Source organism: Lissotriton helveticus, chromosome 4_1 (genome assembly GCF_964261635.1).
Source record: "Lissotriton helveticus chromosome 4_1, aLisHel1.1, whole genome shotgun sequence".
Lineage (NCBI taxonomy): Eukaryota > Metazoa > Chordata > Amphibia > Caudata > Salamandridae > Lissotriton > Lissotriton helveticus.
The window spans coordinates 1935299916-1935324798 of NC_136063.1; the positions used below are offsets into that span (position 1 = coordinate 1935299916).

Genomic DNA, 24883 nt, shown 5'->3' on the forward strand with positions numbered 1-24883 from the left:
CTTTGAAAAACAGTCTATAACTACAAAAATGCAAGTATAACCATGATCCTGTGCTAGGTCTGTTATAAAGTCTACTGAATAGTGTTCCCATTGTGGTGTTGGTAATGGGAGTAATAAGCCTTTTGGTTTTCCGACATCTTTTTTGTTTTGTGCACATGTTTAACATTCTGTTACCCATTCGTGGATGTCTTTGGACATCATAGGCCACCAAAAATGTATTTGCACGGCCTTCAATGGTCGTTGTTGTCCTGGATGCACAGCATACTGTTGTACGTGATGGCAATCAAATATTATTTTGTGTAACTTAATGGTTGGTATGTATAATTTTGACTTATGCAGAGGTAGTTCTTGTAGGATCTGTCTATGTGGATCATGTTTGAGCCAGGTCGTCCATTTTTGTACTGGGAACTCTTTTAGTATTGCATCTTGAAAGTCTTCTGTTGAAATGACATAAATAACTTTTACAGGATCAATAATTGCTCGTGGTGTATCTGTAGATATTAAAGCAGAGGTATCCTGTCTAATCAAAGCATCAGCTTTTATATTATCACATCCAGGTCGAAAGGTTACTCTGAAATTGGATTCGGAAAAGATCATCCACAGTAACTATTGAGGAGAAAGGACTCTTGCCGTTTTTATAAATTGTACATTTCTATGGTCTGTGTAGACTGTTACTATATATCTGGCCCCAATAAATAATGGCTCCACTCTTTGAAGGCATCACCTATTGCTAGTAATTCTTTCTCCGCAATAGTATAATTTTTCTCAGCTGAGGAGAGTTTTTTTAGACATATAGGAAATTGGATGTAGTTGTCTGGTATCCATGTTCCTTAGAGATACTATCGCCCCAACTGCTACGTCAGAGGCAAGGATGGGTGATGTAGTAAAAGCTGTTTTCAACTGATCAATGGCAGTTTGTGCTTCAGGAGACCACTTGAATTGTACTTTTTTTTTGTAACAATTTTGTTGTGGGGGCTACTTTTTGGGAAAAATTATCAATAAAACGCCTGTAAAAATTGGCGAACCCCAAAAAGCATTGGATGTCATGAGCATTTTTTGGAACTGGCCATGGAAGTACTGCTTAGATTTTCCTGTCTGCCATTTGTAACCCAAAATCATTATACAGAGGGTCAGAGGGACATTTTTATAAAGGATTCAATCCCCCAAATTCTTATTCAACAACAACACAGGAATCCACACACACAGCACACACAACTATTGTCACTGCTATTCTATAAAAATAAATAAATATATCATTGCTTCACCAGCTTGGTTTCGGTGGCGAGGTACCGATGGAGAGAGCGTTGCCTCATCATATACCTTAAGCTGGTGCCGAGTGAGGTGAGGTCCAAACCCCGAGAAGCAATGATGCCATAATGCATCATGTTTCCAGGGAGGATTTGAATATTGTTACATCACAGTCAAAACTGTATGTATTTATTTTTATAGAATAGCAGTGACCATAGTTGTGTGTTCTGAAGTCCTGAAGAAAGCCAGGGAAATGTAGCCTTAGTGTCTGAAACATGTTGACCGCTGAGACAGTGATTAATTCCTAACTGTCTCTCTTTTTCACTTGCACTTTGGTTTTAAGTAGGACGACCGATTAGAGATAACATCAAAAGAATCCCTGTATTATCTCTCTGCTGTCTATCCCATTTTAAAATTACACTTTACACGTTCTTACTATTTTTGCACTGCACTAACCAATACTCTTAATTAGAAAAAAATAAGAAAAAGATTCCCTTTTGCGCTTACTTTTTCCTGTGGGAACTACACAAGAGAATACAACTGCATCTCTTTGTTCTCCCGTTTGAAATCAAGGGTGGACGTGAGACGGTGGTTTTGGAATCCCAGATGACACTGGGCACTTGAATGTGCAATGATGGGACACCAATTATCCTGAGGTGGTTCAAGTCTGTCTTTTTCACTTCATCGTTTGTCTGCACCTTTTTGTTTTCTCTATACTGAATCTAGGTAGTGCCTAATGTGACGTTAGTTCTCAGATTGATTCTTTGCGGAACATTGCTTTCACGACCATGGATTCCTGTGTTGTTTTTGCCATTTGTAACCCGCCAAGAGATAAGATGACTCCAAGAGACTCAACCCTTGTCACATGAAAATCACACTTACTTATTTTACAGTAAAGTCCAGGGGTTTGAAGGATTGTTAATGTTGTTGTCACATGGTTTACATGCATTCTTTCTGAATCAGAATAGAATAAAATGTCATTGATGTATACAATGACAAAAGTTTCTAGTTTTTCTCGTAAGATGTAATTAAGAAAGAATTGAAAAGCTGCTGGAGCGTTGCTAAGTCTGAATGGCATAACAATATATTCAAACAGACCGTATCTGGTTTTAAAATCACCAGCACGCATTCTGCCCAGATGATATGCCGACTCAAGGTCTAATTTTGTATATATGCAGGCAGTTTTGTCTTGGTCTAATAAGACTGGAATTAGTGGAAGCAGATACTTGTTCTTAACCGCGATTTTGTTTATTGCTCTGTAATCTATACATTGATGTAACTCGCCATTTGCTTTGGGTTCAAAAAATAATGGAGAGGCTGCAGGGAATTCTGATGGTCTGATGAACCCGTTGGCAAGATATTGATCTAAATAAAGTCGTAAATGATAGTTTTCTTTTTCTGACAAAACATAAATTTGGCAATTAGGAATGACAGATCCGGGAAGGAAATCAATTTGACAGTCATAAGAACAGTGTGGGGGAAGAGTATCTGCCTGTTTTTTGTTAAAAACTTCACTGAATGACTGATATTGTACTGGTAGTGGAGTGTTTTTTTCTTCAGCTGTAGCCACTACATGTGGACATGACATTTTCTGCTTGTCAAAACAATGTTGTTCACAATATGGAGACATACTGATTATAGATTTAGACAGGCAGTCAATAACTGTGTTGTGTAAAGTGAGCCATGGCATCCCTAGAATAAAACCATACTATGGGGCACTAATGAGATTAAAATGAATACATTCTATAAGATTCTTGTTCTTGATGTTAAATTCCAAGGGTATAGCTTCTGTTTGCTTAGTAATTGGATCAGATGTCAATACACTCCCATCCACTGTTTGTACTACTTCTGGTCTTGTCTTTTTCTGACCTGGTAAGTTCAAGGTTTGTGCTAAAGTAGCGTCCACAAAATTGCCAGTGGCTCCTGAATCTATAAGTATCGATAATATTTGTACGTTCTGTAGATACTACTAACGTCACGTCCACAGTTAAATGTGTTTCGTGATTGTGCATTGAAGAGCTAATTAAAGGGATTTGCCAACCACTTTAAGGATTCCCTTATACATCTCTTGAGTTATTTAGTTTTCCGTCTGTGATCCAATATTATTGATGGTTTTGGTTGGTGGATTGTGAGACTTTGGTTTGATAAGACAATACTTAACAAAGTGTCTTTTCTTTCCGGAATATAAACATTGCCCATTTTTACGTCGTGTTTCCTTTTCTTTTTTTGATAAAGATGATCGTACCATACCTATTTCCATAAGTTCACTTTGATTTTCTTGAGTGATAGTATTATGAAAAATTCGAGTGCGTTCGAACCATGGAATTCCCCGCTCTGGACGACGACTATCTCCTTTACTTTCATTTATACGATGATTCAAGCGGAGTGTAAGATTAGTTAACTCAGTACAATCTTGAGGCTGCTGGTTGATTTGATCTAGAACGTCCTTTAGCTCATCTTTTAAACGTTGGTAATAAACGGCTGCCCTCTTTTCTTCTAGCCATTCTGTTTCAGCCACCAAACGATTGAATTGTGTTAAGTAAGTTACAAAATCACGATTACCCTGCTTAAGTTCTAATAATTCTATATCTGCTGAATGTGTAGTAGCCCTCTTGTCAAATACTTTCTCAAATTCTTTTACAAAGGCTTTCCAATTATATAGAATAGGATTGTCACCGCGTACCAAAGGTACAGCCCAAAATGTAGCATCCCCATCTAAGTATGAAATTAGGAATGCTACTTGTGATTGGGCATCGGGAAATGAAGAAGGTCAACATGTAAAATGCAGTTCAACTTGTGTTAGGAATATCTCCGTTTTTCCTGGAGCTCCTGAATACCGTTCAGGTGGTGCTAACGGAATCTGTGGTGGTACTGTAACCGCAATATTTGGTGCACCTGTACTTCCCTGACTTGTCGCGTCAGTATACGCTAGGGTATTTTCCTAAAGGGACATCAAACAGATTTTTCTTAGGTGATCCTCTGGTATCTACCTTGTGTTGTAATTCTTCCTTTTGTGGGTCCAGATAACAGCAGCAGAACCCCTTGTATAAGTGTTACATGGGTAAAGGCAGAGTTCGCCTTCGTGGAGCCGGACGTCAACCCTCTTCCTCCTCCTCTACCTCCCCAACCCCTCCTGGTAATGCAGGAAAGCAACCCTAGATCCGCCATCCAGAGTCATGTGGGTCCCGTGAGAGGTCTGCAAACCTATTTTCTACAAGATTGGAAATTAATAACTTCGGACCTTTGGGTTTTAGATCTTGTAGAAAATGGGTACGCCCTTCCCTTCAGGGAATTCCCTCCTCCTTACCCTCCTTGCCAGGGGTTTTGCATGGAGGATCATTTGCTTCTCCTGTTAAAAAAGGTGCGATAGAGGTGGTACCGGAGCAGGAAAGGGGTCAGCGTTGCTACTCTCTGTATTTCCCGATTCCCAAGAAGGATGGCAGTTTACGTCCTATCCTGGACCTCAAAATCTTGAATCTGTTTCTCAAGCAGGAAAGATTCAAGATGCTCACCCTAGCGCAGGTTCTTCAGGCGCTGCAACAAGAGGACTGGATGGTGTCCATCGACTTGCAGGATGCGTATTTCCACATCCTGATACTGAAGTCGCACAGGAAGTATCTCCGTTTTATGGTTTGGTCACAATATTACCAATTTGCGGTCCTTCCGTTTGGTCTTATTACCGCACCTCAAGTCTTCACCAAGGTGATGGCAGTGATGGCTGCCCATCTCAGGAGGTTGGGGATTCCGGTCTTCCCCTACCTGGAGGATTGGCTATTGAAAGCAGAGTCGCCAGAGATGGTGCATCATCATCTGCAGGTTACAATCCAGCTGTTGTACAAATTGTTTTTTTTCGATAAATGTACCCTAGTCTCACCTGGTGCCCTCACAGCGCAACCTGTTCATAGAGGCGGTACTGGATACCACTGCGTGTCGAGCTTTCCTGCCTCCGCAAAGGATTCTCGACATTCAGGAAATTAATCCTATGTTTTACAATGGAGCAGTTGTTCCAGTTCTGAAGGTCCTTCGCCTGCTCGGTCTGTTTACTTCCTGCATCCTGTTGGTCAACCAATCAATCAGGGGTTTGTTAAAGCGCGACTACTCACCCGTAAGGGTCTCAAGGAGTTAGGGCTGGGGGGGGGGGGGTGCAGGTTCCATTCCATCAAGGAGGGGGTCTGTCGAAGAGCCAGGTTTTGAGGTTTCTTACGAAGATGGGGAGCGATGTCTGTCTGAGGTGGAGCGGAAGGGCGTTCCATGCTTTGGCAGCGAGGAAGGAGAAGGAGCGGCCTCCCGATCTGGTCTTTCTGGTGCGGGGGACCACGGCGTAGGAGAGCTGGGCTGATCGTAGGGTCCTTTGGGTGCGTGGAATTTGAGTCGGCTGTTCAGGTATGCTGGTCCGGTGCCATGGAGGGCCTTGTGTGCATGGGTGAGCATCTTAAATGTGATTCTTGCCTCGAAGGGGAGCCAGTGGAGTGTGCGCAGGTGCTGGGAGATGTGGCAGTGTTTTGGCAGGTTGAGGACCAGTGTTGCGGCGGCGTTCTGGATGTTCTGTAGCTTGCGGATGAGGTTTTTGTTTATTCCGGCGTAGAGTGCGTTGCCGTAGTCGAGTCTGCTGGTGACCAGGGCGTGAGTGACTGTCTTTCGGTGTTCGAGGGGGATCCATTTGAAGGTCTTACGAAGGAGGCGGAGGGTGTGGAAGCAGGAAGATGAGACCGAGTTGATCTGGCGGTCCATTTTGAGCTTGGAGTCCAGGATGATTCCCAGGCTGCGTGCGTGGTCTGTGGGGGTTGGCTGGTTTCCGAGGACGGTGGGCCACCAGGTGTCGCTCCAGGCGTCGGGGTTTGGGCCCATGATGAGTACTTCTGTTTTGTTGGTGTTTAGTTGTAGACAGCTGTTTTTCATCCATTTGGCGACGGCTTCCATGGCTTCTCGAAAGTTGCGTCTGGCGGTGTTGGGCTCGTTGGATAGGGAGAGGATGAGCTGGGTGTCGTCTGCGTATGACACGATGTTGAGTCCGTAGGTTCTGACGATGGGGGCAAGTGGAGCCATGTAGACTTTGAAGAGTGTCGGGCTGAGGGAGGAGCCATGGGGGACTCCGCAGGTGGTAGGTGTGGGGTCCAAGAGGAAAGGGGGGAGTGTGACCCGCTGCGTCCTGCCGGAGAGGAAGGAGCAGATCCAGTCGAGGGCCTTGTCCTGGATTCCTGCGTCATAGAGTCTGCGTATTAGGGTGCGGTGGGAGACTGTGTCGAACGCCCCTGATAGGTCGAGGAGGATGAGGGCTACTGTTTCTCCTTTGCCCAGTAGGGTGCGGATGTCGTCTGTTGCGGCGAGGAGGGCGGTTTCTGTACTGTGGTTTTTTCTGAAGCCGGATTGGGAGGAGTCGAGGATGTTGTGTTCTTCAATGAATGTGGCGAGTTGGCTGTTGATGGCTTTCTCGATGACTTTCGCTGGAACGGGAGCAGGGAGATGGGTCTGTAGTTTTTGAGGTCGGTGGGGTCCGCTGAGGGTTTCTTTAGGAGGGGGTTCACCTCGGCGTGTTTCCAGTCGTCGGGGAACGAGGCAGTTGCCAGGGAGCGGTTGATGGTGTGGCGGAGCATGGGTGCGATGGTGTCGGCGGCTCTGTTGAAGATGTGGTGGGGGCAGGGGTCCGTGGGGGCCCCTGAGTAGATTGACTTCATTGTCTTCAGTGTGTCTTCGGTGGTGAGGGCTGTCCAGTCATCAATCGCTGGTTTCCGGGTGTCGCGGGTGGTTGGTGAGGGTTCAGTGTGTTGGTTGTCTTTGTCGAAGTTGTCGTAGATGCTCTTGATTTTGTGGTGGAAAAAGGTGCTGAGTTTGTCGCAGAGGTCTTGTTAGGGAGGGATGTCGGTAGACTCGCTGGTGGGTTGGGCGAACTCCTTGATGATGCTGAAGAGTTCCTTGCTGTTGTGTGCGTGGGTGGAGATTCTGTCTTCAATCGCTTTTTTCCTCGTTTCTCTGATGAGTTGATGGTGGGCGTTGGTGGCGGCTCTGAAGTGGTTGTGGGCTTCTGTGGATTTGGTGTTTCTCCAGGCCTTTTCGAGACGGCGGCATGTGCGCCTGGATTCTCGAAGTTCTGTGGTAAACCATCTGGCTTTCTTGGCACGGGTATTGTTGTTTTTCTTGAGGGGGGCTATGGTGTTGGTGCTGTCCGAGATCCATCTATGCAGGGTTCGGGCTGCGGTGTTGGGGTCGTCGTTTTCCGCGATGGTTGGGGTGGAGTTGTTGAGTGAGGAGGTGAGCTGGTCGTCGGTGATTTTGGTCCAGTTTCTTTCTGGAAGCAGGTGCTGGTGTCTGTGGATGGTGGGTGTTCTGAAGGTGAAGGGGACGCAACGATGGTCGGTCCATGGGAGTTCGGTGGTGTGGCTGAAGGTGATGGAGTTTCCTGTAGTGAAGAGGGGGTCGAGGGTGTGTCCTGCTGAGTGCGTGGGCTCGGTCACGATCTGGCGGAGTCCAATGTTGTGGAGGTTGTCCAGGAGGCATGTGGTGTTGGGGTCCAGTTGATTGTCGAGGTCTCCCAGCAGGGTGTAGTTGGTGGATGCGATGGCCTGCGGGGAGATAATGTCCGTGATGGAGTTGGCGAAGGGTCCGCGGGGTCCAGGGGGTCGGTAGATGAGGGTTCCTCGGAGGGCGGCGGTGGGGCTGGACAGTATCTTGAAGTGGAGGTGTTCCATCAGTTCTGTGGACTCGTCAGGGAGTGTGCTCAGGCGGAGGCTGGATTTGTGGACGATGGCGATTCCTCCTCCTGGGTGGGTGGGGCGGTCCTTCCTGGAGATCTTGTATCCTTGGGGGATGGCGATGGCGATGTCCGGTCCCGAGGTGGTGTTGGTCCAGGTTTCGGTGAAGAATGCTACGTCCGGGGTGGTGCTGTCAAGTAGGTCCCAGATTTCTGTGGCGTGTTTGTGGAGGGATCGGACATTGAGGAGGATGCATTGCAGGGTCTTCGGTTCGGTTGTGTTCTTGTGGGCGGGTTGTGCTGGATCCGTGTTCTTGGCGGTGCTGCAGGTGTGCTGGCAGCGGTGACAGCTGAAGGGTCCATGGGTGTCGGCTGGTGATGCTAGCTTGCAGTTGTTGTTGCAGCCTGAGTTGAGTGCGTGGAGTGCTGCTGGGTCGTAGCGTTGGCGGGGCGGAGGTCCAGGGTTCCTGGTGCTGGTCGCAGACGGGTCGCAGACGTGCTTGCCTTTGACGCGCCTTCGGTGCACCCGCAGTGGCCGCCATTAAGTAGGGGTCGGGGAGTGCTGGACAGCTGGGAGGCGGGAGCGGGGAGGGGAGCTGGATTGGGCAGGTCGCGCTGGGGGGGGGAGGGGCCACGGGGGCAGCAGCGGCGGGGAAAGGTAAAGGGAGGAAAGAAGGGATAAAGAAAAAGGGAAAATAAGCAGAAATAAGGCACAAAAGAGCAGAGATGCAGAAAAGAGCAGAAAGGTGAAAGATAGAAAGGGTAGAAAAACGAGTGAAGGAGTAGAGGGAGAGAAAGGGAAAGTGGGCAGAAATAAGGCACAAAAGAACAGAGATGCAGAAAGGTGAAAGATAGAAAGGGTAGAAAAACGAGAGAAAACGAGTGAAGGAGTAGAGGGAGAGAAAGGGAAAATGGGCAGAAATAAGGCACAAAAGAGCAGAGATGCAGAAAGGTGAAAGATAGAAAGAGTAGAAAACCGAGTGAAGGAGCAGCGTAAGAGAAAGGAGACAGAGGTCCACTGGACCACCAGGGATGAGGCGCAGGGAAACCTGCGGGTGGAGGAGGGCCTCGATCACCAACACTCAAGAGTGCAGGGGCAGGGGCACCTCACTTAATGGTGGAGCTGCGAGGGTGGGAGAGCAATTTCACTGACAATGAGTCAGTGGTCTTGCTCGCCTGTCCCCGCAGTGGCCGCCATTAAGTAGGGGTCGGGGAGGGCTGGACAGCTGGGAGGCGGGAGCGGGGAGGGGAGCGGGGAGGGGAGCTGGATTGGGCCGGTCGCGCTGGGGGGGAGGGGCCGCGGGGGCAGCAGCGGTGGGGAAAGGTAAAGGGAGGAAAGAAGGGATAAAGAAAAAGGGAAAATAAGCAGAAATAAGGCACAAAAGAGCAGAGATGCAGAAAAGAGCAGAAAGGTGAAAGATAGAAAGGGTAAAAAAACGAGTGAAGGAGCAGAGGGAGAGAAAGGGAAAATGGGCAGAAATAAGGCACAAAAGAGCAGAGGTGCAGAAAGGTGAAAGATAGAAAGGGTAGAAAAACGAGAGAAAACGAGTGAAGGAGTAGAGGGAGAGAAAGGGAAAATGGGCAGAAATAAGGCACAAAAGAGCAGAGATGAGGAAAGGTGAAAGATAGAAAGAGTAGAAAACCGAGTGAAGCAGCAGAGTGAGAGAAAGGAGACAGAGGTCCACTGGACCACCAGGGATGAGGCGCAGGGAAACCTGCGGGTGGAGGAGGGCCTCGATCACCAACACTAAAGAGTGCAGGGGCAGGGGCACCTCACTTAATGGTGGAGCTGCGAGGGTGGGAGAGCAATTTCACTGACAACGAGTCAGTGGTCCTGCTCGCCTGTCCCCGCAGTGGCGGCCATTAAGTAGGGGTCGGGGAGGGCTGGACCGCTGGGAGGCGGGAGCGGGGAGGGGAGCTGGATTGGGCCGGTCGTTCGGGGGGGGGGGAGGGGCCGTGGGGGCAGCAGCGGCGGGGAAAGGTAAAGGGAGGAAAGAAAGGATAAAGAAAAAGGGAAAATAAGCAGAAATAAGGCACAAAAGAGCAGAGATGCAGAAAAGAGCAGAAAGGTGAAAGATAGAAAGGGTAGAAAAAAGGAGTGAAGGAGCAGAGGGAGAGAAAGGGAAAATGGGCAGAAATAAGGCACAAAAGTGCATAGGTGCAGAAATGTGAAAAATAGAAAATGTAGAAAAACGAGAGAAAACGAGTGAAGGAGCAGAGGGAGAGAAAGGGAAAATGGGCAGAAATAAGGCACAAAAGAGCAGAGATGCAGAAAGGTGAAAGATAGAAAGAGTAGAAAACCGAGTGAAGGAGCAGAGTGAGAGAAAGGAGACAGAGGTCCACTGGACCACCAGGGATGAGGCGCAGGGAAACCTGCAGGTGGAGGAGGGCCTCGATCACCAACACTCAAGAGGGCAGGGGCACCTCACTTAATGGTGGAGATGCGAGGGTGGGAGAGCAATTTCACTGACAATGAGTCAGTGGTCTTGCTCGCCTGTCCCCGCAGTGGCCGCCATTAAGTAGGGGTCGGGGAGGGCTGGACAGCTGGGAAGTGGGAGCGGGGAGGGGAGCTGGATTGGGCCGGTCGCGCTGGGGGGGGGGGGGGGGGGGAGGGGCCGCGGGGGCAGCAGCAGCGGGCAAAGGTAAAGGGAGGAAAGAAGGGATAAAGAAAAAGGGAAAATAAGCAGAAATAAGGCACAAAAGAGCAGAGATGCAGAAAAGAGCAGAAAGGTGAAAGATAGAAAGGGTAGAAAAACGAGTGAAGGAGCAGAGGGAGAGAAAGGGAAAATGGGCAGAAATAAGGCACAAAAGAGCAGAGGTGCAGAAAGGTGCAGAAAGGTGAAAGATAGAAAGAGTAGAAAACCGAGTGAAGGAGCAGAGTGAGAGAAAGGAGACAGAGGTCCACTGGACCACCAGGGATGAGGCGCCGGGAAACCTGCCGGTGGAGGAGGGCCTCGATCACCAACACTCAAGAGTGCAGGGGCAGGGGCACCTCACTTAATGGTGGAGCTGCGAGGGTGGGAGAGCAATTTCACTGACAATGAGTCAGTGGTCTTGCTCCATGCACGCTGGCACATGAGGGCGCTCCAGTGGTCTCTCCGCAGGCAGTGGTATCAGCACAACAGAGATCTCAGGGAGTCTGTAAGGATCTCCAGAGAAGCTGCAGTGGATCTGTTTTGGTGGAGCATGGAGGGCAATCTGTCAACCTTATGGAATTGAGGGTGCTACGTTTGGTGCTAAAGGCCTTTCTCCCTTCCATTCGCGGTCAGTCGGTTCAAGCCCTGACGGACAACACTACCGCGATGTGGTATGTCAACAAGCAGGTAGGACTAGGGTCGTACCGTCTCTGCAGAGAGTCGTTTCGACTCTCGTCCTGGGCTCAGGACCAGCGGATTTGCTTGATGGCAAATCAGCTGGCTGGGGTGCTAAACATACATGCGGACAGTCTTTCAGCAGTTCTCCGCCAACCATGAGTGGAGGCTTCATCCGGAGGTAGTTCAACACATCTTTCAGACGTGGGGAACTTCTTGGGTGGACCTGTTTGCCACTTTCGAGAACGCGCACTGCCAGTCATTCTGCAGTCTCCAGTTTCCGATGCAGGGAGCGTTGTGGGACGCGTTTCAGTTGAGTTGGAGCTCACAACTCCTTTACGCGTTTCCTCCCATACCCTTGATTCCTTGGGTTCTGAGGAAGACTCGCCAAGACCGGGCCCAAGTTATATTGATCGCCCCAGATTGGCCAAGAAAGGTGTGGTACACAGACCTCCTTCACCTCTTGTCACACCCTCCGCTCCGTCTCCTTCTCAGGGTAGACCTCCTCTCGCTGTCGGAGGGGCAGGTACTACACCCCCACCTTCAGAGCCTGCACCTTCATGCCTGGAGATTGAACAAGGCAACCTGAATTATTTGTCTCTCTCGCCTGACGTGGTGGATGTTATATTATCGTCCAGGCGACACTCCACGAAGTCCATCTATTCCAATAGGTGGTCAAAATTTGTTAAATGGTGTGGCGAGAAATCTATTGATCCTTTTAAAGGCACATCTTTCTGATGTTCTTTGTTTTTCACTTCAGTTGGCTCAGCAGGGTTGTGCTGTAGCCACTGTTAAAGGATATTTGTCTGATTTGTTGGCATTTCTTTGTTTGCCTGATCAACCTTCTCTTTTTAAGTCTCCAATAGTCTTAAGGTTATTAAGGGGCTTACTAACATGGTTCCGCCCACTCCTTTTATTATGCCCCAGTGGGATTTAAATCTGGTGTTAACTTTTTTAATGGGTTCCACGTTTGAACCTATGCATAGTTGTCCTTTGAAGTTACTGACATTCAAAACGGTCTTTCTAGTGGCTATCAATTCGGCTAGGAGGGTGAGTGAACTTCAGGCTTTGAGTTCAAAGCCACCCTTTCTTTCCATACATGCTGAAAAGATGGTTCTCTGGACCAGGGCTGCTTTTCTGCCTAAGGTGGTAACTCCCTTCCATCTAGGTCAGTCCATTACTCTTCCTACTTTTGATCCTCCCCCCTCATTCATCCAAAGAAGAGGAGAGGCTTCATCGTTTGGATCCAAAGAGGGCGATTAGTTTCTATTTAGATAGAACGAAGGACTTCCGTCAAGATGATCAGCTCTTTGTTGGATATGCTGGTCGTATGAAGGCAAGGCAGTGCACAAGCGTACTTTATCCAGGTGGATCATCGTGTGCATCAAGATATGCTACTCCCTGGCTGGTAAGAAGCCTCCTGTAGGCATTAGAGCTCATTCCACCAGGGCTAAATAGTCTACTTCTCCTTTGTCCAGGGGTGTTCCTGTTTTGAACATCTGTAAAGCCGCAACTTGGGCCTCCCTCCACACTTTCGTGAAGCATTACTGCTTAGATTCCGAGGTGAGGAGGGATGGCCATTTTGCGCGCTCTATTTTACAAGACTTTTTGGTATATAAGGGTGGACACCCTCCTCCGGGGATTGCACTGCTGTGGGATTCTATTCATAAGGGGAGGAATCCACAGGCAGATGTATCCATCAGAAGAACAAGTTACTTACCGTCGGTAATGTTTTTTCTGGTGGATACAGTATCTACCTGTGGATTCCTCACTGACCCTCCCGCCTCCCCGTTGTCCACCTTTTTATACCTTAAAAGATGAGGTATTGGTTATTTGATGTTTTTGTGTATTCAAGACGTTATTACCTCTATTTGTCCATTGTTGACTTTATTTGAAATGTAAGCTTTCTTTGCTTTCTTATTTCAGTTTACACTGAGTGTATTTGTGTGAACTCTATGTACTATGTCTGCATTGTTTCTATGGTTGGTCTGCCCGTTTGCCTCGGTGGCCCCGAAAAAATGGGTGGAACTGACGTAATCATGCTGACGTGGTCTTCTTATGGCTCTGGTGATGTCATGCGGAGCGTGTGCGGAGCCATGGCATTGTGACGACCTCATCGGCGCGGAGAGCTAGGAAAAATTTCCACGGAATGCTGGCGCTGTGGATATTCATAAGGTGAGGAATCCACAGGCAGATACTGTATCCACCAGAAAAAACTTTACCAAAGGTAAGTAACTTGTTCCTCAGTGGTGTACAACGCAGCACCAGTGGTGTTGTGTTGCATAGTAGAATACAATGATACACAGGGGAGTTGTGAAGGTGGGAGTGATGCACGGTAGGGTGCAGTGGCATAGAGTGGAGTGGAGTGATGCAGGTACAGTGTCATAGGGTGCAGTTGCGTACAGTAGAGTGGCATAGAGGGGTTGGTCTAGAGTGCATTGGCATAGTGTTGCAGAGTATAGTGACGCAGAGTGCAGCAGCATAGAATTCACCAGCATACAATGCAACTTTGTAGAATGCAGTGGTGTAGATTAGAGTGGTGCATAATAGAGTGCTGAGTAGGGTGGCGTAGAGTATAGTGGCGTGGCGTGGAGTGGTGTAGAGTGGAGTGCTGCAGAGTGCAGTGGCTCAGAGTGCAGTTATACAGAGTAGAATTCAGTGATGGAGATGTGAAGTTGAGTATAGTAGCGCAGATGGCAGTGGCGTTGAGATTGTTTCAGAGTAGAATGAAGTGGCATAGAGTGTAATGCATAGAGTAAATTGGTGTAGAGTGCAGTGATGCAGACTAGATTAGAGTGGTGTGCAGTAAGTGGAGTGGTACAGAGTATAGTGTATTAGCATAGAGTGCAGTGGCGAAGAGTGCAGTGCTGTTCGCTAGAGTGACATAGAGTGCATTGGCATCGACTAGAGAGGCGCGGAGTGCAGTGGCGTGGAGTGGTGTTAAGTGGAGTAGTGTGGAGTGGAGTGGCACAGAGTAGAATGGAGTGGCATAGAGTGGAGTATGCATGGTGTGGTAGCGCACTGCCATTATAGACCACACATTTTCAATTGAAATGGCCATTACATTCTCGCAGACATACAGTTATAACTATACAGCGCACAAACGATAATGTTTAGAAAAGGCATCACCTAATGTACTGATTTTGTTTTGCTATGTAGAGGCCTAGTTTTCACTCATGCATATAATGGTGAACTAAAAAAGTTTTACTTTGTACACAACAACGTGATTTTATCATTTTTTGATAAAGATTGGAGTAATTACGTTTAATTGTAAAAATGTTTTGAAACCCTAGGGACATAGGGGTGAGCTCCCGGTCAGACCTAGTTTATACTAGGCCTCTACATAGCAGTTTATACAGTTGTGGGCTCAACGTACCACTGGGTAGCTCCCAATACAGACAAAACTTCATAAAATACAAAAAAACATTTTTTTTAAAAGGTGTGCAGGCTAGACTCTTACATAGCAGTTTAACCACAGCCCCATACTAGACCAGCACCCACACTATAAATGATAATGGCTTCCTTTCAAGAAATAGCTAACCTCACTTTAAACCAAGCAGAAATTAAGGTTTATGGTACAGACGAAGCAGCTTCCATTTACTCTTTAATCGAACAAGTACGCACATTCAGTACGTCTAAGGGCACAACCACTCAGATGTTAAAACAACTTGAATACACCATGCGAAAGGAAGTAAACCAACGACTTCACGCAACAACTCTAATTGAGTATCACAAGGTAAAGAGAATACCAAGGGGACTACGAATTGCCCTCAAACCAATGTTGTTCAAATTTAATAAAGCATTCATAATCAAATGGCAAGCAATTCTGAACAAATGTTCATTAGACCTCATATTGTTGATTATTGAGTAATTGTCACAAATACTCAATGATTTGAAAGAAGACATTTTTAAACTTCAACAAGAATTGTCCAAGAACATCCCAGAAGAAGATTGGACGAAGATACTGGAAGACATCAATACCAGACTGGATGTTCATGCTAAGGAGGTCCATGACCGCAAGATTCGCAAATTTCGTAGAGATACGATTGATTATAAATTAGATGAGGTCTATACATGGGCGGAAGCCTATGCACATAGAAGGTTTACCAGTAAAACTCCTAGGAATACCTCATCAGAGGAGAGTGTGGTACCAGACAAAGACCTATCATTACAAAGACCACCAGCGCCAACCGCAGCGAGCACTGTACCATACGAAGCAACAACGTCAGGCACCTCGCAGAACCTACAACCTTCTTTTTTAGCGGAGGGTCAAGCAGCAGTTCACCCACCAGACCAGTCCACAGAAACAAGAACAGCCGCACCCGCAGGGGACAAGGTCGCAAAAAAAACTACAGAGACAGGACGACCACAGAGACAAGTCACAAAAAAAGTGATTTAGTAGTGAACATCTCTAGCAGGACACTAACACCAGACGAAGAGAGAGTACTAAACAAAGGGACATCCTTTGTACCTACTTATGTATCTAACGGCTTAGAAACGGAGGTAGCCCTCTTTAAATTTTTACGGAAATTACGACTGAAATGGTTTTTTTCCACGACAATGATGGATGGGACTACAAGAATTCAGGACAAATTCAAACCTAAAAGCAAGTTCATGTCCCCTATTTCACATACGATATTGGACAATTTTGAAATTCTAGTGAAAAAAGACCTAGAGGCAATCAAATATGAAACACCTAAGAAACAGAACTTATCCAAAAAACAAAAGAGAATTCTTAATGACCTTAAACAAGACACGTCAATCACATTCCAACCGGCGGACAAGGGCGGCGCATTGGTGATGATGGACACCTCTTTCTATGACCGGAAAGTAGATGAGCACGTTTTGGATATTGAAACATACATACCATTGGATCAGGATCCTACATATGAATTCAGCAAAACACTGGATGAAATTATCAGTCAAGCGGAGAACTCAGGTATCATCAATGCCAATACGGGCAAATACCTCAGAACCAACACGCCACAAGTGCCACACATATATATGCTGCCCAAGATACATAAGAGTATCAACGATCCACCTTTTAGACCCATCGTGGCAGGATGTGGTTCTATCCATGAACCCGTAGGTCGATTCATTGACCATCATTTACAACCACTGGTTCAAACTTGGGACACATACCTGAAAGATACAACAGATTGTTTAATGAAATTAAGAGCAGTCAACAACCTCATTGGAGAAAACACATTACTGTGCACCATTGACGTGGTCGCACTTTATACATCAATTGCACACACAGAAGGACTGGAAGCTATTGAATGGAAACTGTTACAATCGGATTTTGACCATCAACTAGGGATTTTTCTACTAGAACTCTTACACTTTTCGTTGTACCACAGTTACTTTTCCTGGAAATCAAAATTCTTTCTCCAAAGAACAGGAACATCCATGGGATTTTCAGGAGCACCAGCATACGCCAATACTTTTATGGCGTATTTTGAGCAACAATTCATTTTATCAAACACTAGGTGGACGGAAAATCTAGTTCTATTTTTACGATTCATTGATGACATTTTGATAATTTGGCGAGGCACCAAAATGGAGTTGGAAGAACTAATCAAAGAACTCAATGACCGTAACCCAAGGATAAAATTTACCCATAACATCCAGGAACAAAAAATACAATTTTTGGACATTGAAATAAGTAAATCATCAGAAGGTATTGCAACCACTGTTTTTCGTAAACTTACGGATGTAAATAATGCGCTACATTACACGAGCGCCCATCCTAAAAATTTGAAAGATCATTTACCTACCTCCCAACTGATTAGGATTAAACGGATTTCCTCAGACCCAATGAACTGCAACCTTTTGATCGAAGAACAGGTAGAAAAATACACCGCTAGAGGTTACCCACCAGCAATATTAGCAACCTCAGTGCAAAAGGTTTCCACGATGGACAGGAACACTCTATTGAGAAAAACGGAAAAATCTGCCAATGATCGGATAGTGTTTGTAATGAAACACTCTACACAGTCACAAAGAATAAAACAGATCCTAAAGAAACGTTGGGCAATGATAGCCAAGGAACCAGATTTTTTCAACTTATTTAAAAACTTTCCAATTATAGCACACACCAGATCCAAGAACATCAGAGAAATACTAAAGAATCCTCGTCATCATCCTAAGACTCAGTACAAAGGCATGGGGAAGTGCCACAACTGTGGACAATGCAACAACACGATGGTGAGCAAAAAGTACATACACCCCCACACCGGTAAAGAAATTCAACTGAAATACAATGGAGACTGTAATACCACCGGGTTAATTTATGCGATACTTTGCCCATGTGGACTCACTTACGTGGGAAGAACTTCCCGAAAAATTAAGACTCGAATCATCGAGCACAAAAGTACCATACGCAACAGGTCTACAACATCTTGCCTAGCAACACATTGGATAAAACTCAGTCACACCATACCACAACTCAGATTCACTATTCTAGAAGTAGTAGAGAAACACAAGGGTATGGATCATAACGTGGCTCTGGCTCGTAGAGAGACATTTTGGATAAAAAAACTGGGTACACTGATACCGGGTGGGCTCAATGATCAGTATGAGATGGTGTGTTTTTTATGAGGATTATACAATTATCGCACATTATACCATGTATCTGGATAGTTCCATACAGTAACATACTCAAAAGTTGTTTACATCAACTACATTTCTATTAGAACTGCTCCTTTATTGATTATTGTACAGGATTGACACTAAATCCCTTTACTTTTCTTATTACTTTCTTTTTCTTATTATTTTTCTTATTATTATTTTTTTCCACTGTTCTTGATACGTCGTAGCTATTTCATTTTTTCACTACACACACGTTAATTATTATTCTTCACATCATCTGTAGTTAACACACATTTTACTTCCACCCGGAGGTATCCCTCGGGGGCCGGTATTATGTTTCCTTTTCGGTACGTCCCACTACTTAAAGACGCAGCCCCACACCGGATGTTTACACCGGAAGTTATCGGGAGGTCAAAGATTGTGGTAAGCGTTAGCAGTAAGGTAGGCGCTCGCGTCTTAATGACTCATAATACTCTTAAACTCAGAAATCCTACTTAGGAGTTCTTATATTGCGTGGCTTTCTTTTCACCAGACGCTGCTCGTTCGAACACCTCGATTTAGAACTTTGGGACACGCCACAACGACTTTAGACGTGGTAAGATTATAAACCCGTTCCTTTAACAGGCTATTCAACTAGTAACACCGGAATCGGTATTCATGATTTTTCAACATTCACAGACCGGATCACCATAGATGACCTGTTTAATTCCGTACACACGGATTTAAGGATTTCATCAGTCAGGTACATAGAACACACTTTTTAATCACCATATTTCATTAACTGTGCACACACGTAGGCACTTAGACTTTGGATTTTGCAACTAGGATTTTCTCTCACAAGGGTGCAGATATTTTGGTTTTTTCTCTATCTTCACATTTTTTACGCTTTGCTTAAATCTACATATATCTTTATCCTCTATGTGTTCCGTGGGATTAGTGTTAATTCTATATGCAATTCTATATGTATTAATTTTATATGCATTAATGTACATGTAACCATGTTTAGTAGAGACACATTATTTCCAATTAATTTTGCAGTGCCCGCTCACGGAACTGATGTGAATAACACAGATAAACAAGTTTGGATTCATTTCTACGTCCGAATATTCCCCTGAAGAAGGGTCGAATATGACCCGAAATGCATTGGGAAATGTTATATTTTTTGTTTATCTAAATTGATTTACTTGTCTTTGAACGCCATAACAGAAAATAATTTGATTGCTAAGTTGAAACTACGTTTTTCGTGACTATTTGCATCTAAATATTTTGTTTTCACTCATGCATATAATGGTGAACTAAAAAAAGTTTTACTTTGTACACAACAACGTGATTTTATCATTTTTTGATAAAGATTGGAGTAATTACGTTTAATTGTAAAAATGTTTTGAAACCCTAGGGACATAGGGGTGAGCTCCCGGTCAGACCTAGTTTATACTAGGCCTATACAAAGCAGTTTATACAGTTGTGGGCTCAACGTACCACTGGGTAGCTCCCAATACAGACAAAACTTCATAAAATACAAAAAAAAATGTTTTAAAAGGTGTGCAGGCTAGACTCTTACATAACTGATTTTGTTTTGATCATATTAAAGTATTTATTTCCAACACACTTCAGAATTAACAAAAAATTTGCTTCATTTGTGCTTTGCTAATTCTTTGTTCTGAAATAGTTATGCAGTTCATTTAAATGTTATGTGCTAAGAGAAAACCTTTCCTACCCCCAGTATCCACCACGATTGTTACATAAATCCTCTCTCCTTGAAGTCTGATAATGAAAAGTAAACCCTAAGCTCCCTTGGAAGAAATAGCTTGACGTTTGACCTCTGTCTTTGAATGCACAGCATATGTAACAAGATAAGAACAAGATTTACATGACTGTTTACAGAAAGGAGCACTCTTGGAAGAATACAAGGAGAGGTAGTGTGAAAAGGCTTTGCTTCTTAGGAAGGAGGAACTGACTTAGACAGCCTGAAACAAATAAAGCTAGCAATCAGAAAATGTGAGCTACAAACCACAAAGCCCATTGTTAACAACGGGTGGAATACATTCCCTGGGAAGCTTTCTGAATGTCCCTAAGATGTCTTTAGCACATCAGAAAGCTGGGATGTCTGGTAGGCTTCGACCTAAAAAAAACAGAAAGTAGGCAGAGATGCACAAACTAACCTGTGAGTAACTTGTTATATTTTATTTACTTTTTTTGGAGAACAGGCTTGCCTACATTTGAAGATAGATTTGTTTTTTCCTTAGTTAAGCTGAATGTTAAACATATACTTCCTATACGTATAATTTCCCTTAATAACCACATTCTATCTGTTTTCTTTTTTAGTCACAAATCCAGTTGTTTGTAAATCGGCTGGACTCTGTGGAATCCGTTATTCCTTACGAATATGACGCGTGAGTATCTTGTAAACCAACAGAATGTCAATTTGTTAAACCCTTTTTAATGGGTCGGTGAGCAGTGCTCTACAAAGATTGGCTTCATTGCATGAATAGCCAAATTAATCTTTTATATATTCTACTAGCAGCCTGTCCCGACGTTGTCCGGGTATGAAATAGAATGTGTGTAATGTGTGTATTTGGCAAGGGCAATTTATTTTAAAATCTCGTGGTATATAAAAAAATTTTGTTTCATTAGAATAGAGACAGAGAAGGCCCAGCTGCAGCCCTGGTTGATGTTAGCAGGCGCGTGTAATTGGTGTAGTGATCCGCCGCCTCAGCCCGGCTACAGCCCTGGTTGATGTTAGCAGGCACGTGTAATGTAGTTGAATGAGAGAGTTATCAGCCGCGGGTAAATCCGTTTAATGAGAGAGTTGAGTGACAGCGAGTAGGAGAGGCTGCAGTAATTGTCCCCGCAGACACGCTCATTTGTGTGTTCCCCAGCTTGAGGCCCAGATGCAGGCCTGTTTGATGTTAGCAGGCGCGTGTTCCCCTGCTTGAGGCCCAGCTGCAGCCCTGGTTGATGTTATCAGGCGCATGTAATTAGTGTACTGATCCGCCGCCTGAGCCCGGCTAGAGCCCTGGTTGATGGTAGCAGCCGCGTTTAATTTCGTTGAATGAGAGAGTTCAGTAACAGCGCGCAGGAGAGGCTGCAGTAACGTTACTTACCAGGCCTCCAGGTGAACGCGTTTGTCACGCCCCCAGCACACGGCCACAGCAGACGATCTTCTGATTAATGTACGACCCACATGGCATGAAGGGCGGAATGTAGCACACGCCCCCAGCGTGCCCCTTGATGCGGCGCAGTTGTGTTCACATGGCATGAAGGCCGGACACACGCCCCCAGTGTTTCTCACGCCCCCAGCGTGTCATGCCCCCAGCGTGCCCCTTGATGCTGCGCAGCAACGTAATTGGCGCTTGTATGTACGACTCACATGGCATGAAGGGTCGGACACACGCCCCCAGCATTTGTCATGCCCCCAGCGTTTGTCACGCCCCCAGCACACACCCACAGCCCACGGTGTGATGGCCGTACCACACGCCCCCAGCGTTAGTCACACCCCCAGCCCACGCCCACAGCACAACGCAGACACGCCCACAGGGGACTACTTTGCTGGCACGGTTCTTTTACCTTTTAAATGTATAGAGGAGTTGGCCTAGCGGCTAAGGCGCTCGACCTCGGACCTGGGGATCTGGGTTCGAGTCTTGGTAACGACGCCAAACATCCTGTGATTCTGGGCAAATCACCTAATCTCCCCGTGCCTACCAAAAATTAATGTGTGTCCTCATGTAACGTAACTGGTGCTATGTAAAGTGCTCTGATACCTGATTCAGTTCGGGTCAAGTTTGCGCTATATATAACTCTGCAAGAAAATTAAAAATAATAATAATAATAATAATATGGTGGCCGTCTGCATAGCCTATGTCCTCCTGCTGCAACTGCCCTTTCCAACGCTGTATTGGGTGTTGTGATTGGTGCTGTGGTTACTGAGATTACCCGCCTCAAAGGTTTGGGCTCTCTCTTTATAATATTAGTATGGATAAATGTACATTTTAATGTAATGATGAAGCTGTTATTGCAGACAAAGCAAGCCCTCCTTGATGGAAAGGAAGCTCATTTAAACTATAATGCCTCCTTGAACGTGGTTGTAGGAAATCATCCGCCCTTCTAATCCACTCATTGTAACCCCATTGAGACTGACTATTGCCGCCCTCAACCCATTTACAGGACATGCACGTGCCTGTCACGTGCAACCAAAGACGTGGATGATCAAACTTAAACTGTGGACCGCATGTGCTCCGCATAAATGTCATTTTGCTCGCTATTAACTATTCAGAGTAGTATAGTTTTCTTTATATGCGTTTTCTTTTGCTTGAAATATATTGAACCCCAAAGACTGAAATGATTAGTTGAAATGGTGACGGTAAAACGCATAATTACTGCCTAAAAAGGACACACGTGTTTATTTAAAAAAAAGAACTCTTTAAAGGCATCAACAGTCGCAATCGAACTTTCTTTTACAGTGAAACACGTACCATGCTTGGATGTAACCCAGCCCTTTGCTGACAGATTTTGAATTTTTTTATGCTTAAATGAATGCTTGTAGCCATTCTGTCCGCTCACCTCCTGTGCCTTCTGTTTGCTTCTCACTCATGCCGTCCTTGCTTTCTTCTTTCCGTCTAACTCGCTTTATCACTTTGCTGTTATCTTTCTACACCTTGTCTTACCCTTTCCCTAATAACTCTCCCTCAACCCTTTTCTGATTTCATCCCCTTCTCTTTTTTACCTCTCTCCTTTCTTTCACACCATTTCATTTAATCCCCTTTTCTCTTGCCTTCTGACCTTTCTGTGCCCATCTATTTAATTATTATTGTAAGATCTCATACATAATTATACCCTCTGTCGAATGAGCTGCAGAAAAACGATAAAGACTTACTTGTTGAAGTCTGGTTGATGTATTCTATTTCCTGTCCTATAAGAATTCAATATACTTATTTAATATACTTGACCCCAGCATTTCGCTTAGACCTTTCAAAGAAGTTTTGACACTTTTGTAACACTTATGTTTTTTGTGGCTTTCTTTGTAATTTATTTGTAAAATGTTCTCATATTTAAAATAATTTTTTCTTCTAGTTTTGACTTCTGCATCGACAAAGATGAAAAACGACCATCGGAAAACCTTGGTCAAGTGCTCTTTGGGGAAAGAATTGAATCATCCCCCTATAAGGTTGGATGATACCCTCGTCAATTATATTGAAAATTATAAATCTTATAAAAATGAGCTAAAGGCATACCATGGTTCAGCTTTTCTTATTTTAAATATTCAATAACCTTTCTAAAGCTGTGCTTCAAATGCTTTATTTCTTACCATTGACTTCCTATCTGATGATATGCACATGAGGTCTAATTAAGGCTTCAAATCTTAGATTATCAACCAGTATGTAGGAGTTCATTGGGAGTCAACATAACCTTTGTCTAAGTTCCCCACTGAAGGTAAATAAGAGTCCGTTGTTGGTGAGTACCTTCTGTGCCTTGGGAGTGCACATCAAGTTGGCGCCTGCTGTATTGTTTGTGTGGTGGGTGATGATGAGAGGGCATTAATAGTGCTGTGGTCTGGCCATGTTTAGGTGCTGCTTTGAAGGACCATAGTTTGTTGGCACTGGCTGTTTCTGTATTTGAATAAAACCTGCTTACAGTAGATAGCTGTCTGGGCCTCTGCCTGCGATCTCTGGAAGTATCCTGGTTTGGCCCTCTGATTTTTGTACTGGAGAAGGGGTAATGGTACCAGTTTTTGCTCCCTTTGTGGGTGTGGAACCAGACGGCCGTAGCAATTTTGCGAATGCTGATATGATCTATTCCGAAAGAGGGTCCTCCTTTTTTAGCCGTTGCTCTTTTCATGCACTTATGAATAAGAATTGCATCCCGCCAATTATGTTGAAACTGGCATTATCAATGATGTAAAGAGTTTTGCCACTCCACTAGTCAGCTGTGTCTGTCAAAGGAGTGTTTTCATTTTATTGAACAAATGTTGATGTATCCATTCATTGCAGTGTCGGGCATACTGATATCGTTTATGCAACCATTTTGCATGGGTAGCAGGAGCATTATGTGACAAAAGAAAAGCGGTATTTGTGGCTAGAAGTGATGCTATAAGTGGCAATGGTAGATTGTCTTAAAGCAGGCCAAGTTGTACTTTAAGAACTTTCGATGCTGAGGCAATATGTGTCACACAGAGCTGTATTATTATTTTGAAATTCCTGATCATTGAGGGCACTCTGAGTCAAAGATCTCCCTCACAGCCTCCGCCACTCAAAAGGACAGCTAAGAGGTTAAGGAAAAAGACTCCACATCCCGATTTCAGGATCCCAAGTGAGTTTTATTTGCTCACCAGAAATTGCTCCTTATAATCCCCATTTCCACTAAACCTCAGGTAACTGTGCACCTATGCACAAAACTTAAATCCCTCCCAGATGCAGCCCCCTTTTGTTCTTCTCCCAGTCTCAGTAGTTTATGGATCAACGGGGAAGAATTCAGTCCGTCTTCCTCTGATGATAAAAGTCTTGGTTATAGTATGTTACGGTCACTTGATATATCACTAAACGACTCAAACCGGGCGGGGATGGATCTCCATGCTAGCAACCAGAAAAGGCAAGTGCAGTAAAACCATTAGAATAACTATGTTTTTAGAAGTTTTTTAAATGTAGAGAGTTCTTTAACCCGCAGGATCTGACAATCTGCGTGAGTGGGGCCATGTAGACTTTGAATTATGTCGAGTTCAGGGAAGTGCCCTGCAGGACTTCTCTGTTCACCCCGCATAGAGCAGGAACTGAAGGAGTCTAACGTGATGTTTTAGGTACGACTGCTAAGAAGGTACCAGAGCCAGTGTAGTGCTCTGCCATGTTGTACCCGCATCGGGCTGTCTGCGGTTTCAAATGGAATGTGAGACCATGTCAAACCCTGCTGAAAGATCCAGTATTACCGGAATAACTGCATCCAATGAGAGTCTAATGGTATCTGTGACTGCCACTAGTGCGGTTTCCATGCTGTGTATAGCTTTGAAACCTGGTTGTGAGGGGTCTAGGATCTTGCGCTCTTCCAGATTTGCAGC

At 45.0% G+C, this 24883-nt stretch overlaps 1 protein-coding gene across 1 annotated transcript in view; it reads left to right on the plus strand.

The window, feature by feature from the left end:
- Positions 1-24883, plus strand: part of LOC144829455 (transmembrane 9 superfamily member 2-like) — a 1692131-nt gene that overhangs the window by 116442 nt on the left and 1550806 nt on the right. Inside the window, exons 2-3 of the mRNA XM_078688619.1 lie at positions 20164-20231; positions 22909-23002. Of these exons, the coding sequence (XP_078544745.1) occupies positions 20164-20231; positions 22909-23002 (162 nt within the window). The remainder of the gene's footprint in view (positions 1-20163; positions 20232-22908; positions 23003-24883) is intronic.